Below are 15,737 nucleotides of genomic sequence, written 5' to 3' on the forward strand. Positions count from 1 at the left end.
AAGCCCCTCTGAATCTTAATCCACTTTGTTTTCACCTCTAACTCATTTTTTTTTCCATTTTCCTTTCATCCTTATGTGTCTTTGAATTGTGTTAGAAACAGAATAGCCTAAGTCTGTGTTTTTAAATACCTTGAAAAATTTAGGATTAAACTCAGTTTTGCATTCTTTCCATTCAAAATAGTTACGATTGAAGTGAGCTATAAACTGAAGGACTTGGGGGCAGGGTTCGAAGTGGCAGTGCTCGCACCATCACATCCAACTGGGGAATAAGCCAGGCCAATCAGAAAAGTGATAAATGCTCCTTAGCTGCCCACCAAGAAGAGAACCAGAAGACCAACCACCTCATGAGTGTGTATGGATATGGTGAATCCTCTTGCACCCCTCTTGGGAAACCTGCATCCTTGATTACCTCTTTGAAATGCCTGTGCAACAACATACACACTATGGGGAATGAATTGGAAGAATTAGAGATGGGCGGTCACAGGGCCGTGGTCTCATTGCAGTTACAGAGACATGATGGAATAGCTCACCTGACCAGAATGCTCTTGTGAATGGCTGGCTGCATGCCTTTTAGGAAAGTCAGGCCAGTAAGGTGAGCTGGTGGAGCTGCTCTTTACATGAGAGAGTAACTAGAAGGTATCAAGCTCTGCCTTGGGAAGGATGAAGAACAAGTTAAGAGCTTATGGGTAAGAATTAAGGGACATGCTAACATGGGTGACACTGTTGTGGGTGTTTACTACAGGCCACCTGATCAGGAGGAGCAAGTCAATGAGGCTTTCTACAGTCAGCTGAAAGTAGCCTCATTATCACAGGCCCTAGTTCTTGTGGGGTACTTGAACCAGCCTGATACCTGCTGGAAAGACAACACAGCTAGGCACACACAGTGCAGGAGGTTCCTGCAGAGCACTGATGATACCTTTTTGACACAGGTGGTGGAGGAGCCAAAAAGCAGAGGTGTGCTGTTGCACCTTGTACTAAGAAACAAAGAAGGGTTAGTTGGGAATGTGAAGACTGGGGGAAGCCTTGGCTGCAGTGACCATGTCATGGTGGAGTTCACAATCCTGTGTGGGGGAAGCTGGGCAATAAGTAGGTTTGCAACCCCGGTCTTTAGGAGAGCTAATTTTATCCACTTCAATGATATCCCATGGGTTAGGGCTCTAGAAGATGGGGGGGGGGGGGGGGGGGGGCGGGAGGGGGTCAGAGAGAGCTGATTAATACTCAAGTATCACTTCCTCCAAGCTCATGATAAGTGCATCCGTATGAGGAAGAAACTAAGCAGAGGCAGGAGACTTGCACGGATGAGCAAGGAGCTTCTGGCAAAACACAAACAAGCAAGTTTACAGAATGTGGAAAAAGGGACAAGCCACTTAGGAGGATTATAGAAATGTCAGAGTATGCAGGGATGCTACAAGGACGGCTAAGGTCCATTTGGAATTGAATTTGGCAAGGGGTGTCAAGGACAACAGGAAGGGCTAGTTCAAGTACATCAGTAGCAAAAGAAAGACTAGGGAAAATGTGGACCTGCTGCTGAATGAGGTGGGTGCCCTAGTGACAGAGGATGCAGAGAAGGTAGAGTTACAGAATGCCTTCTTTGCTTCAGTCTTTACTGCTGAGTCCAATTCTGGGTCCCCAGTTCAAGAAAGACAAAGAACTACTGGAGAGGATCCAGTGGAGGGCGATGAAGATGATCAGGGGATTGGAGCATCTGTCTCATGAGGAAAGGCTGAGGGAGCTGGTCCTGTTTAGCTTGGAGGGGAGATGATGAATATGTCAAGGGAGGGTGTCAAGAGGCAGGTATCAGACTCTTTACGTGGTGCCCAGCAACAGGATTAGGGGTAATGGGCACAAACTGAAACACAGGAAGTTCCATTTGAATGAGGAAAATCTTTACTTTGAGGGTGACAGAGCACTGGAACAGGCTGCTCAGAGAGGTTGTGGAATCTCCTCTGGAGATATTCAAAAAATGCCTGGATGTCATCCTGTGCAACCTGCTCTTTGGGAACCTGCTTTAGCAGGGGGGTTGGACTGAAATGTCTCCAGAGGTCCCTTCCAACCCTAACCATTCTGTGATTCTGTGAAATCTAAGATTAAATTAACCCTTTATGTTGGTTGCCTGTTTTATCTGGCTTCACTTTTCTTTCTTCTAAAACTTAGGCCACTGATAGCAATTTCATATTTTTCCTTTAAAGCACTAAATATATGTTTTTTAATGTGTGCACATGAGATTTTATAACAGAAGGAAAATTATCTTGGCTAGATAGACAGCTATATTAATAGGGTATATTAAGGCAAGATAACATGTGATTACACAGCGCTTTAGCTATTCATTGAGACCATTTCAATGCCTGCATTTGCCCTTATTGAACACAATAGATGGAATAAGACTAAAAGAAAGAAAACAGGTGACACTGAAGCCTGAAGATGTCTCTTTTGGATGAATATTTTAAAATAAATTTTAAAACCCTGAATTGATAAGGTTGTGCAGAATTGTATAGTGAATACATTGCTAAATAAATAGTATAATATTCCTCTAATTTTCTATGTTGCTGATACTGATTTCTTCTCTGCATTTAAAACCACTGTGGTTGAAAAGACAAGTCAAGTTAAGAAAACAAAATCAATCAGCACTTTTATTTTAACATTGTTCAAAGCAGTTACCATATTCTTGACTGAAAAACAGCCGTACAATATACTATTAATGTATTTATGTTCAAATTCCAGTGTTATTGCTGCCCTCTGCTGCATGAATATGATTACTGCAAACTGTATTTAAGTACTAACTTTTTTCTGCAGCATTTCCTTCAATGAGAGGTTCAACACCACTAGATGTTGCAGCAGCCTCTGTAATGGACAACAATGAGCTTGCACTAGCACTGGAGGAGCCAGATCTCGATAAGGTAAACCACTCTGCGATCTATTCATCTATTTATTAAATAATGTACTTGTGCTAGAAGGGAAAAAGGCAAGTTTAATCATCATAATTTTTGAATATATCTCCTCAGAAATACTTGCTCTAGGTATGTTCCTTCTCAAAGGTAAGATTGACTGAGCAGTACTTTCCATGATTTGCTTAATGTTTAGTAGGAATCACAGCAAAAGGGCTTTATTTCTATCTTCTGCATTCTTTCACTATTGTTATCAGGTAGAAAGGATGACAAAAAAGAAAGGCATGAAACAGGAGAAAGGCATATCAAGAAACATTGTTTGGGGAAGAGCAAATTTGAGAACAAAGAGGTGAATGTGAAGAAATGAAGCTGGTCTTTTGGCTTAAATAAAACAGAAAGATTGATGGGAATGTAGGTGAGAGCTAAGGGAATGGAAGGGCAGGTATTTGAAAAAGGAAGTTGGAACAGGAATTTAGGATAGTTGCAGTAGGAAACTGAATCCAGAAGTCAGATCATTGGCAATAGTTAGGAATAAAGGGAAGTATGAGAAGAGGCAGGTTGAACTAGAAATTGTGGATAAAAGGATACACACACACAAAAAAAAAAAAAAAAAAAAAAAAAAAGAAGCATGGAAGTTATTTGTATATCCTGGAAAGAAAACAGATTAAGAGATGGAAGATGGGTTCACAGTCAGAATGAAAAGGAGGAAATTGGGATGGAAGTCATATGTGCTAGCACAGCATTTGAGGAACAGAAAATGAAAGGCGGAGTTTAATATGAATGGAGGGGAACAGTTAAGCACCTAAATGATAGCTTAGCACAGGAAAAGTCTCTGTGCAGTATGGGAGAATACTGTGATGAGAGTAGAACGTGTTGTGGAGTGTTTGTGATCAGCATATGCTGTGGGAGAGGAAAAGTTGAGAAACAAATAAATGGGAGTGTGAAGGGGATAGTTAGAAGGCAGAGACAAGAATTTTTTAATGGGGAGGGTGTGAGAGAGCGCAGGAACATACTAATTAGATAAAAGTATGTAAAGAACAATTATCAGTTTTGTATCACTTGCAAAATTGCTGAGAGTGCACTCTGTCCTGCCATTACTAAAGATATTAAACAGCACTGGCCCCAGTGTCAATCTTTGGGATACACCACTAGTGACTGGAATGCCACCAATGAGTGTCTTACATTTTCATGGAAAGTACTGTAGGCCAAATCACTTAAACTGAATTTCACTGTTGACTTTAAATTGCATGTTCCTCATATACTGATTGCTTACCTTCGAATACTTGGCACCACGTAAGTGGTGAATGTTTAAAAGTAACAGATATCAGCACCAACATGCTGAAAAGTCAGGCTGTATGTGTCTTAGACTGGGTCTCCCAAATTCATCAGTTGTTTTATCTGTAAAAGTGGTGACTTATTGCCTGACTTTGGTGAGTCAATAACTTTATCTAGAGCAGTAGGTGGATGTTATTCAGTAAACAAATCTACATACTAAATAACAACAAAAAACAAATAGTGTATATCTATCAGTTCATGAATGTGGCATACATACTTTACTCACCAAATGACAGTGTTTCTATTCAAGGAAAATTTGTATCATAAAGCTTGTGTTTAAAGCAAATAAATTACACATAGACAACTTCTGAACTTTTATTGCAAATTTGATCTCTCTTTACTGCAAATGCATGAATGCATAGAAGGTAGAGGGCTGGCCTTATGACATACTGTAGTAAACTGAATAGGATTAAATTTGTAGGGTTTGGTGGCAGGATTATAAAATCTAAAAAGAGATGGAGAAGAGATGTATTCTCCTGATTTTCTTACATTTTATATGAGCTATATATGAGCTGTATCTCTAGACTCCTACAAACGTGTGTTCACTTATACCTTCTAAATGGACACTAGAAAGCTATCATGTCTGTTAGGAACTGTGTACTTTTCCCACCAAATGCACTGAGTAACTTCCGTACTGTATACTGTAATAAGCAAATTTTTCACATCAGCCCATTTTTCTTCTGTTGCAGTCTTTTGAAGGCAACTTACGTACTGTATCAGCAGAGGCATAATTCCTCTTCGCAAATTCTTAACTAGTTTCTCTCTTAGGGCATTAGGTAATGACAGTAAATGTGATCTCATGAATGGTGGAATTGCTATAGGGTGCTTAAGCAGAATAACGTATCTCCCTTTTCCAAAACCTATCTCCCTTTTGCCACCCATTTTTGGCTGCCTTCCATCCTAAGAAATTATAATTTGCATCTCTTTTTACAGGTTCATGAAAGGTCCTGGTGTTCATTACCTATTACAGAATATATTTAAGGGCTATAATCATGTTCATATGTTGTCCTTTGTGTATTTTCAATAAAAACAAAAATCACATTTGTGCAGTTATCTGCTAATTTCCATTTAAATGATTGAGAAAATATTCTGTAAATGATTGAGAAATTTAGTTTATTATAATTAATTAAATTTGTCATCATATCACAAAGATTTCTCTTAAAGATATTCCTCTTAATAAGAAATGTTGTGCTAGGAATTTACACATTACCAAAAATGTAAATCTTTTTTAATTTGAGAACTGAACATGAGCCGGCAGCGTGAGCTCACAGCCCAGAAAGCCAACTGTATATGGGACTGCATCAAAAAAGTATGTCATGTAGGTCAAACGAGGTGATCCTGCCCCTCTACTCTGCTCTTGTGAGACCCCACTGGGAGTACTGTGTGCAGTTCTGGTGTCAGTATAAGGACATGGAGCTGCTAGAGAAAGTCCAGAGGAGGGCCACAAGGATGATCAGGGGGCTTGATCACCTACCATATGAAGATAGGTTGAGAAAGTTGAGGCTGTTCAGCCTAGAGAAGGCTGCGTGGAGACCTCATAGCAGCCTTCCAGTATCTGAAGGAGACCTACATGTATGTTAGAGAAGGATTCTTTATCGGGGATTGTAGTGCTAGGACAAGGGGGTAATGGGCTCAAACTTAAACAGGAAAAGTTTAAATATAAGAAGTTATTTACTGTGAGGATGGTGAGGCACTGGAATGGGTTGCCCAAGGAAGTGGTAAATGCTCTACCCCTGGCAGTGTTCAAGGCCAGGCTGGAACAGAGCCTTGGGTGACATGGTCTAGTGCGAGGTGTCCCTTCCCATGGCAGGGGAGTTGGAACGAAATGATCTTAAGGTCCTTTCCAACCCTAGCTATTCTAGGATTCTGTGATTCCATGATTCTGTTTTCAGCCTATTAAAACTGATATTTATCAGTCTTTGAAAAATTTAATTGTTTGCATGGCTGTTGGAATTATAGTAAATAAACTTATAACACGATATTTATTCTGTTTATAGCAATTTAGCCATACATGGCTGTTGATGTGATTTTTGAAGTTGCATTTTGACTGTTGTTTATGTAATGTAAAAAAAAAATAATATCAGAATTCTACAATATATTATTTTACTTTTCACATTCCACATTTCGTCTTGTTCTATTGTTGTGTCATCATATAATAAGGTAACTTCAGAAATGAAAGTGTTTGACTTTTTGACATCATCACCAAAAGCAAGAACTAGAAACTAAGACTGATGCAGTTATGAACTATGTTGGTAGTTTCTCAGGTGAAACACCTATGTAAAAACCTTGTATTAAAAAAATTACTATGTTCATTTTGTTATTGTTTTATATTTATTGTGATTGTTTTATATTTATTTTGAAAAATGTATTTCTAAGCAGATGAATAAGTCATTGCTTCTGTGTTGTAGGTTGTTACCTACCTTGCGGGTTGTGGCCTGCAGAGTTGTCCAGTATTGCTGGCTAAAGGATATCCAGACATTGGATGGAATCCAATAGAGGGTGAACGTTACCTGTCATTCTTAAGATTTGCAGTTTTTGTTAATAGTAAGTGTGATTTCTCATCATCCAAATTCTATCAAAAAGTTTCCTTAAAATTACTTTTCTGACCAGAAAATATGTTGATATATGGAGAGAGGTTAATGCATACTGTTCTCACTACAAATACAAAATTATTGGTGTATGTTGCTTATTGTAATTTTTTGAATCTTCATAGTTGCATTTTTTTTCCTTACTCTTTTTGCAACTTACATAATTTAATAATCTGTTGAAGTAGCAAATTATATTAGGAATTAATTAAATAAGTAAACTGTGGTATTTACATATACTAGATATGTTGGTTATAAACATAACTGGTGAGCAGTGATTTTAGACCTTTCTAGGCCCCTTATAGCACTGGAATATTTAGAGGTTTGTAATTAAGCCATTTTGCACTACAAAAAGCAAATTTCCAATCGGTCACGCTTGCATAGTTGCGAGGGATTGGTGTTTGTAAAGCACCCTGACTGTGTACCTTTAATCTGATGTATTGAAAAAAGAGAAAAGTCTTCTCCTTTGATAACTGTCTTATACTTGCTTCTGTGGGCCATTTCCTTTAGAAATTTGTGAAACAAATATGCTAAAATCAAATTTAGGTTAATCTGAATGCCACTAAACAAAAAGCATTCTCCAATTCGTGTGGATTTTTTTTTTTCATCAAACTAGTTGTCGTGGTTTAAGCCCAGCTGCCACACAGCCCGCTCCTTCACTCCTCCTTTCCCCCCCCCACCCCACCCCCACTGCTCCCAGAGGGATGGGGAGGAGAATCGAAAGAGTGTAACTCCCATGGGCTGAGATAAGAACAGTCAAGTAACTAAGGTATAACACAAATCACTGCTGCTGCCACCAATAATAATAATGATAAGGGAAGTAACAAGGGAAAAGAGTACAACACCTCACCAATACCCAGCCCGACCGAGCAGTGATCTAGCCCTTCCAGGTAACTGCCCCCAGTTTATATACTGGTCGTGATATGCTGTGGTACGGAATACCCCTTTGGCTAGTTTGGGTCAGGTGTCCTGTCTCTGCTTCCTTCCAGCTTCCCCTTCTCCCTGGCAGAGCATGAGACTCAGAAAGTCCTTGGTCAGAGTAAATACTGAGCAGCAACTAAAAACATCGGTGTTATCAGCACTGTTCCCAGGCCGAAAGTCAAAAACACAGCACTGCACCAGCTACTAAGAAGGAGAAAAAATGACTGCTACTGCTGAACCCAGGACACTAGTAATTTAGATTAGGGATTAGGTGAGATCAAATGATTTGTCTTCTCACTGCCCATCTGGTCTGCCAATATAGAAAGTGTTGTAAAGGACAGCTAGGAACAGCCAGAAGGGAAACAACTTTAAACAATCTAATTTTTAGATTTTGGCTGTTCTAGTCATATAATGTTATTAGTCTGAAATTAGCAAATAATACCTTAAACAGAAACAATAAACATGTTTCCTGTTCAGTTTCTCAGTTGATAAGGCTTTAGCTATTGAATTGCTAAACTAAGTTGATAAACTGCTATAAGAAGTATAAAACACATAGTCATTGAGTTAATAAAGTGTGTTTCTCATTGTTGATTTTCTAAACAGATGTTAACAGCACTCTGTAAAGTTAGATGAAGATAGCTTTGATCTTACTTGTAATAGTTTGTATTAGACTAGATATTAGGAAAATGTTCTGTACTGTCATAGCAGTGAGGCACCAGAACGGGTTGCCCAGAGAAGTGAATGCTCCATCCCTGGAATTGTTCAAGGCCAGGTTGGACAGGGCTTTGAGCAACCTAGTCTAGTGGAATGTATCCCTGCCAGAGGATGCAACCCCCTGCAGGGAGCTGGAACTACATAATCTTTGTGGTCCCTTCCAACCCAATCCATTCTATAATTCTGTGGTGAATAAACTTTGCTGCATGGTCCGCTAGTAGAATGAAGTTTTAGTTTCAAGTGTTTCAGCTGCTTTTTATCTGAAAAACAGTTATGGTTGGGGTTTTTAATCTTATGACAGTTTTAGAGGCAGCACTTTCAAAAATCAGATGACTAATTTTTCTGTGTCCCCTGCTTGAGAGGACAATTACAAATATAGATTAGTCAAATATTTGGGTTGTTGAGATAAAAGCAAACACACTTCTAAAGGGATGAATGGATTTTAATTCTGGCAAATGTATCCTTGGAATAAGCAAAACTTTTTTTCTTCAAGCAAAATTCTTCATTACCTTGGCCTCTAAGTACATTAGAGCAGGCTTCAGGATATTAAAGCTGTTTTCAGCAGTTCAGTATCCCATCAGAAGGGGCATGGAGAAGAAATATAAATACAGAGAAGGTCAGAGTAAAATTCTAGTGGCAGATGCAGGGTACAAGAAACTGTAAACTGAAAATGTAGACTAATTCTTGATAAACTTCTGTTGACTTTAGTAGAGCAGCATTAAAGATTAATTCGATCTCTGTGCTTAAAAAAAGTTTCTTCCTGTACATGCTAAATTAAAACTATCTGCAAGGGGCTTATGCTGATACATGCTTTCTTTTACTCTAAATAGCACTCCTCGCAAAGCATATATTTGGTGTGCCAAAAACTGCCCAAATTAAAATAAATTTTTACATCTAGATCTAAAATGTATTGGAAGTGAAAGACTCAAAACAATATTGATAGTGCTTTTATCAAACTAAAAATTAATTGCATGATATAATTTTATTTGTATTTGTTGTTTGATTCTGCAGTATAGATTCAGATGGCCCCTTACAATTTTTAAGGGCATTTTGTATTTGCCTCCTCAAAAGATACAGGAAACATGCAAGGATTCGGGAACATCTAGTAGTTGTAGCTGAATGTTACACATGTTTGGAAAATTGTTTGTAGAACTATAGAGAGGTATATGGTAGACTTTTTGAGATTACATTTTACTTACTGCATTGTTTAAAAAATCTTCATTTAAAAGGTTTTATCTAAATGAAAGTAAAATTGTCAAATTCAAGTTTTAAAATCCTGCTTTTTCCCTGCTGCATGAAAAGAAGGTGAATGAAAGAGATTGAGGGGGGGGGAAAGAATCATTGGAAAGTCAGTAAGCAGGGCACCAAATCATAAAATCATTTCTGTCGGAAAAGACCCTTAAGATCGTCGCATACATCCATACACCTAACACCATCAAGTTCACTGCTAAGCCCTGTCCTTAAGTGCCACATCTGCAAGTCTTCTAAAATACCTCCAGGGATGGTGACTCAGCTGCTTCCCTGGGCAGCCTGTTCCAGTTCCTGACAACCCTTTCAGTGAAGAAATTCTTCCTAGTGTCCAATCAATCTCCCCAGGCACTCCTGAGGCTGTTTTCTCTCATCCTATGTTTCATATGAAGATCATACCAGTGTTTTAACTGTGGGAAATACAAGGCTGACATATCTGAAGTATTTAGCTGCTCTTTATTGAGCCAATCAGTCCCAGTAATCTCATCTACCATTGCCTTCTGTTGATTGTGGCTTCCTGGTAACACCACTGCTGCTCTCAGCTAAACCAGTTTCTCATGATACTTTTCTGGTAGCTCCTAAAACTACAACATTCAGTTTAGTGTAAACTTGCTACTTGCGTTGGTTTAGTATTGTACCTTGCATGTAGAATATAGATACTGATGATCTGAGCTACTGACATCACAATTTCATTGACTGTGAACTGTTTCTTTTCCTGTAATTTGCTTTCTTCCTAACATCCCATTAATTTCATATGGATTATCAGTATTCTTAATTATTCTTATTCTTATAATTATTCTTATTCTTACTGAATTTCTGAACAGTTGTATTTAACCATAAGCTGCTTTTGACCCTATTATTATCCCTGTCATGCTTCCATGTGCCACTAACTGCAGTCCATGAAGCAGTTACATGAAAAGAGTTCATTTATATGAAGGCTTCTTTTCCTAATGACTTTTATTCAGCAAGCATCTAGATCAAAACCTGTCTGTCTGTATTCAATTATACAATAGTTAAACCCACTCTTTTCCCTTTTCAAATATACATACGTTTTTCCACTCAAAGCTGTTATAAATTGTGCTGTTTCAGGCAAACCATGACCTTTAAATTATAAAACTATATAAATTATAGTAAAGATGAACTATTCAATTTCAGGCATTAAATACCAAGCAGAAGGTTTAACAGGTCTTTAAACATGCAGTAGAAAAAATCAGGAGATTTTAGTCTAGGTATATTTAAACTAAAATAGAATTTGTCATACTTTAGTTATATTGAAAAGATTAAACTCTGAGATGAGTTTTCTGCTGATGAAGTACTAAGAACAGAATGTTAAACAATATTCCTTGCTTCAGCTGGCCCATTAAAAGTCAAATAACTCTCATGCCCTGTACTAGGTCTGACTGGGATGGAGTTAACTTTCTTCAACCCATATGGTCTCCCCATTCAGCTCCTCCTTCCTGGGCCCCAGTGAGTAGGTCCAGGGTGGCAAAGAGGTTGGGAGGAGACACAGCTAGGACAGCTGACCCCAAATGACCAAAGGGATATTCCATACCATGATTTTGTGCTCAGCAATAAAAGCAATAAAAGCTCATGGAAAGGAGGAGTGGAGGCGGTGTTCATGGTTATGATGCTTGTCTTCCCAAACAACTACTATGCATGCTGAGGTGCTGCTTTCTAGGAACTGACTAAACATCTGACTGGGAAGCAGTGAATGAATTTGTCTTTTTGCTTTGCTTGTGTATATAGGTTTTGCTTTCTATGCTAGATAGTTGTTATTTGAATCCATTAGTCATCACACTTTCTATTTTCATCCTGTCCCACAGGAGAGGCGAGGGAGGAAGAGGCTGGGGGAGTTGGCTTGTGTTAAAACTTGCTTCTAAAAAAATAGCCTTCTATTGCCTCTTGGGACTATTAGCCTTTATGCCAGAGACTGTAGTATTTGCCATAAAAAGCAAATTAACCTTTGCTGTAGTAAAACTTTTGCAAAGCAAGTCACTGTCACTTTTAAAGCTCGGTTTTAAAGCTTTTCATAAAGCACACCTAATGCTGCCAACTTGATACCTTTTTGTTTCCAAAAATAAGGATGGGGAATTTTTTTCTGCTTTGTAAAATTTAGGGGGAAAACTTGTGTCTTCTGACTTAAGGATACCTTTCAGGAGAAAGTATGTATAGTGCTTTTTTTTGGTCCTCAGGTGAAAGTGTTGAGGAAAACGCAAGTGTTGTTGTCAAGCTCCTTATTCGACGGCCAGAGTGCTTTGGACCAGACCTTAGGGGAGAAGGAGGAAATGGTTTGCTGGCAGCTATGCAGGAAGCTATCAGGATCTCAGAGAATCCTTCTCGTGACCTTCCCTCTCAGGCATATAAAAGAGAAGGGTAGGTAAATGTGAATGCTTGTTCGGCAAATGGTGATTTAATAGCTGTTTTAATCAAGCTTGCAATATATGGATAATAGGCCTTGTTATTCAATGTTATACAAACATAGAGTATTAGAGATTTACACCCACAAGCAGTTGTCAGATGGAATTTGTAAAATGTGAGCTAGATAGAAGTGGATTAAGAGTTACAGAAAAAGCCTGAAGGGTAAAGCAAAGAAGAGAACGCTGTTGTGGAATGAAGCTAAGGTAAAGTGAAAGAGAAAGATAGAAGGCTCATGTGAAGTCATTTATTACTGTTCAATTGCATGCTTACTCTAGGGGTAAAACCCCAGTAATTCAGATCCAGGGAAAATTAATATATCTAATTAATAGTCTCTGGATCATGGACATAGCTCCAGAGAGGAGCTATAAAATTACATTAGCAAAAATACTCTGGATTTGTTTGTTTATGTTTTAGGGATGATGATGAGGAGGAGGAAGAGGAGATTGTGCATATGGGCAATGCAATCATGTCCTTTTACTCAGGTCTTATAGATTTACTTGGACGCTGTGCACCAGAAATGCATGTAAGTTCATTTTGTCACTTGCTCAGAAAATGTAGATTTGTAAACAGAACTGTACGTGTCTAACTAAACTGTTCTCTATTCAAAGGTATCTTCCCTTCAGAAGGTGGACTTTAGTATGTTTCTCGCTATATCTAGACAGATATGTTTCCTGCAAGCTGTTTATAAGGAATCATGGTCTTCTTATTACTTATGGTTTTTTAATATATCTGAAATTATGGGACTTTGTATATGACTGTGGAATGAAAGCAAAGATGAGCTACTAGTGTTGCACATTTATACTACCAGTGAAATTTCTGAAACTTTCCCTAGAAAGCCATAAAATAATTTTCTGATACAGAACAGCTTTTGTGTGCACTGATGAAATATGTTATCTGCACCACATGGATACACGGAAAAATGTGTAAAATAACTGTTTTGACTGCAATGCCTGTAACAGCCACATGCAAGACTTGGTTTTAGTTAGACAGACTTCTGCTTGTCAGGATTTAAAATTTGTTAGTAATACAAATCCAGCTGAAAATGCAGTATGTATCTCAAAACAAGAAGCAAGAAATTTGACTAACAGCTTCTGGCTACCTCTTTGCAAAGGTATTAGCTGTATTTTCTGTAAAGCTGTGTGTAGGAGTCTGTTGCCAGATGTAGTAGTTTCATGTTAAGAAAATTACTGGAAGAGGTTTTCAGAGACAGAGGTTGTGAATACCTAATTTCTGCTAGAAGTTGAAAGGAGTTGGTCACCTCTTCATTGTTAATACCTTCTGAAATTTTTACAGCATGGAAATATTGGAAAAATGCGTAGATGCATAAGGCAGGTTTGCATTTGTCTGTAAGGTAAAGAGGCAAGCTCAAAACCTGGTACTATAGGTTCTGTAAGTAATAAGTCTTTTAAAAATTTCCAGTTTTGTCACTTTGTCTGATTGCTTAAGGAATCTTATCCATATTTTGTGTGTTATTGGGAATTTATAATATTGTGAAATTAGCCAAATTAGGACAGATACAAAAGTAGGCTCAGCTGAAAATCAGCAACTGCTTTACAGTTCTGGGAGAAGTTAAATTTCTGTGCATTTTTTTTCCCAGTGTTTGAATAAAAGCATATTAAGATCTGTATTTTAACGACATTTCTCTTATGTAATAAATTACTTAATTGATTAACTTTCTCTAACAGCTTATTCAAAGTGGAAAAGGGGAAGCTATTCGAATCAGGTCAATCCTTCGATCTCTAGTGCCAACTGAAGATTTGGTTGGGATTATAAGCATACCACTAAAGCTGTCAACAGTTAACAAAGGTAACTTCAGTACTTTTATTGGGCCAGTTCACCTTATATAAAAATCTTCCGGCACATATGACTTCTGGTGTAAAATAGAGAAGTTTTGTTAGAGCTGAGTACAAAAAGAGAACTTTTCTTCAGATTTTAATTAGATAGCTATCAATTAGAGCTGATTCAGTAGAAAAAATACTCCTGTGGAACACAGAATATAAGGACATAGAAATATTTTACAGGATCTCACTGTAATGGGCTGTCCATCTCAGTGCTTGGTTTCCAACAGTGGCTGTAGAGATGCTATTTTTTTTTTGGGGGGGGGGGGTACGATAAATAAGTCTGGACAGAGTTCCTTTGTACTTCCACATTATCCAGTTATTTTATTAGAAAGATTAGAGTGTACCTCACTGCCCATTAGTATCTGCTTCTGGACCTGGTGTGCAAGAATGTATCTAATCCCTGTGGAATAATGTCTGTACCCACAAACTCCTGTGGCAGTAAGTTCCAAAAATTCACTATTTGCTACATAAAGAAGTGTTTTAAGCATTTCTGTCCATCATATTTGAAAAATCGTGGCAGTCAGGTGAAGTTCCCGACGACTGGAAAAAGGGTAATGTAACCCCAGTTTTCAGAAGGGGAATATGGAAGACCCAGGGAACTACAGACCAGTCAGTCTCACCTCTGTGCCTGGCAGAATCTTGGAGCAGATTCTCCTGGAAGGCATGCTAAGGCACATGAAAAACCCCGAGTTGGCTGGTGACAACCAACATGGCTTCACTAAGGGGAAATCCTGTTTGACCAATTTGGTGGCCTTATATGATGGGATTACAGAACTGATGGATAAGGGCAAAGCAGTTGACATCATCTACCTGTACTTGTGCAAAGCTTTCGAAACTGTCCTGCACGATATCCTTGTCTCTAAATTGGAGAGACATCAGTTTGATAGATGGACCACTCGGTGGATAAAGATCTGGCTGGATGGCCACACTCAAATTGCTGTGGTCAGCAGCTCAAATGTCCAGTTGGAAAACAGTAACGAGTGGTGTCCCTCAGGGATCAGTGTTGGGACCGGTCTTGTTCAACATCTTTGTCAGTGACATGGACAGTGGGATTGAGTGCACCCTCAGCAAGTTTGGCAATGACACCAAGCTGTGTGGTTCGGTTGATACACTTGGAGGGAAAGAATGCCATCCAGAGGGACCTCAACATGCTTGTGAGGTGGGCCAATGCCAGCCTCATGAAGTTCAACCAAGCCAAGTGCAAGGTGCTACACCTGGGTCGGAGCAATCCCAGGCACAGCTACAGGTTGGGCAGAGAAGAGACTCAGAGCAGCTCTGTGGAGAAGGACTTGGGGGTGCTGGTCGATGAGGAACTTAACATGAGCTGGCTTCAGTATGTGCTGACAGCCCAGAAAGCCAACCATGTCCTGGACTGCCTCAAAAGAAACGTGACCAGCAGGTCAAAGGAGATGATCCTGCCCTTCTACTCCACTTTCTTGAGACCTCATCTGGAGTATTGTGTGCAGTTCTGCTGTCCTCAACATAAAAAGGACATGGAACTGTTGGAACAAGTCCAGAAAAGGGCCACGAGGATGATCAGGGGACTGGAGCACCTCCTGTATGAAGAGAGGCTGAGAAAGTTGGGGCTGTTCAGCCTGGAGAAGAGAAGGCTGCGTGGAGACCTCATAGCAGCCTTCCAGTATCTGAAGGAGGCCTACAAGGATGCTGGGGAGGGACTCTTAATTAGGGACTACAGCGATAGGACAAGGGGTAACAGGTTCAAACTGTAACAGGAGAAGTTCAGGTTAGATATAAGGAAGAAGTTCTTTCCTTTTAGGGTGGTGAGGCAC

The 15,737-nt window shown here is 39.1% G+C and overlaps 1 protein-coding gene across 1 annotated transcript in view; it reads left to right on the forward strand.

Annotated features, from left to right (window-relative positions):
* RYR3 (ryanodine receptor 3) overlaps positions 1–15,737 on the forward strand; it is a 184,503-nt gene that overhangs the window by 90,947 nt on the left and 77,819 nt on the right. The window contains exons 44-48 of the mRNA XM_065685792.1: positions 2,794–2,897; positions 6,629–6,764; positions 11,881–12,061; positions 12,521–12,629; positions 13,792–13,912. Coding sequence (XP_065541864.1) covers positions 2,794–2,897; positions 6,629–6,764; positions 11,881–12,061; positions 12,521–12,629; positions 13,792–13,912 — 651 coding nt within the window. The remainder of the gene's footprint in view (positions 1–2,793; positions 2,898–6,628; positions 6,765–11,880; positions 12,062–12,520; positions 12,630–13,791; positions 13,913–15,737) is intronic.

This window comes from Lathamus discolor, chromosome 6 (assembly GCF_037157495.1).
Source record: "Lathamus discolor isolate bLatDis1 chromosome 6, bLatDis1.hap1, whole genome shotgun sequence".
NCBI classification, from domain to species: domain Eukaryota; kingdom Metazoa; phylum Chordata; class Aves; order Psittaciformes; family Psittacidae; genus Lathamus; species Lathamus discolor.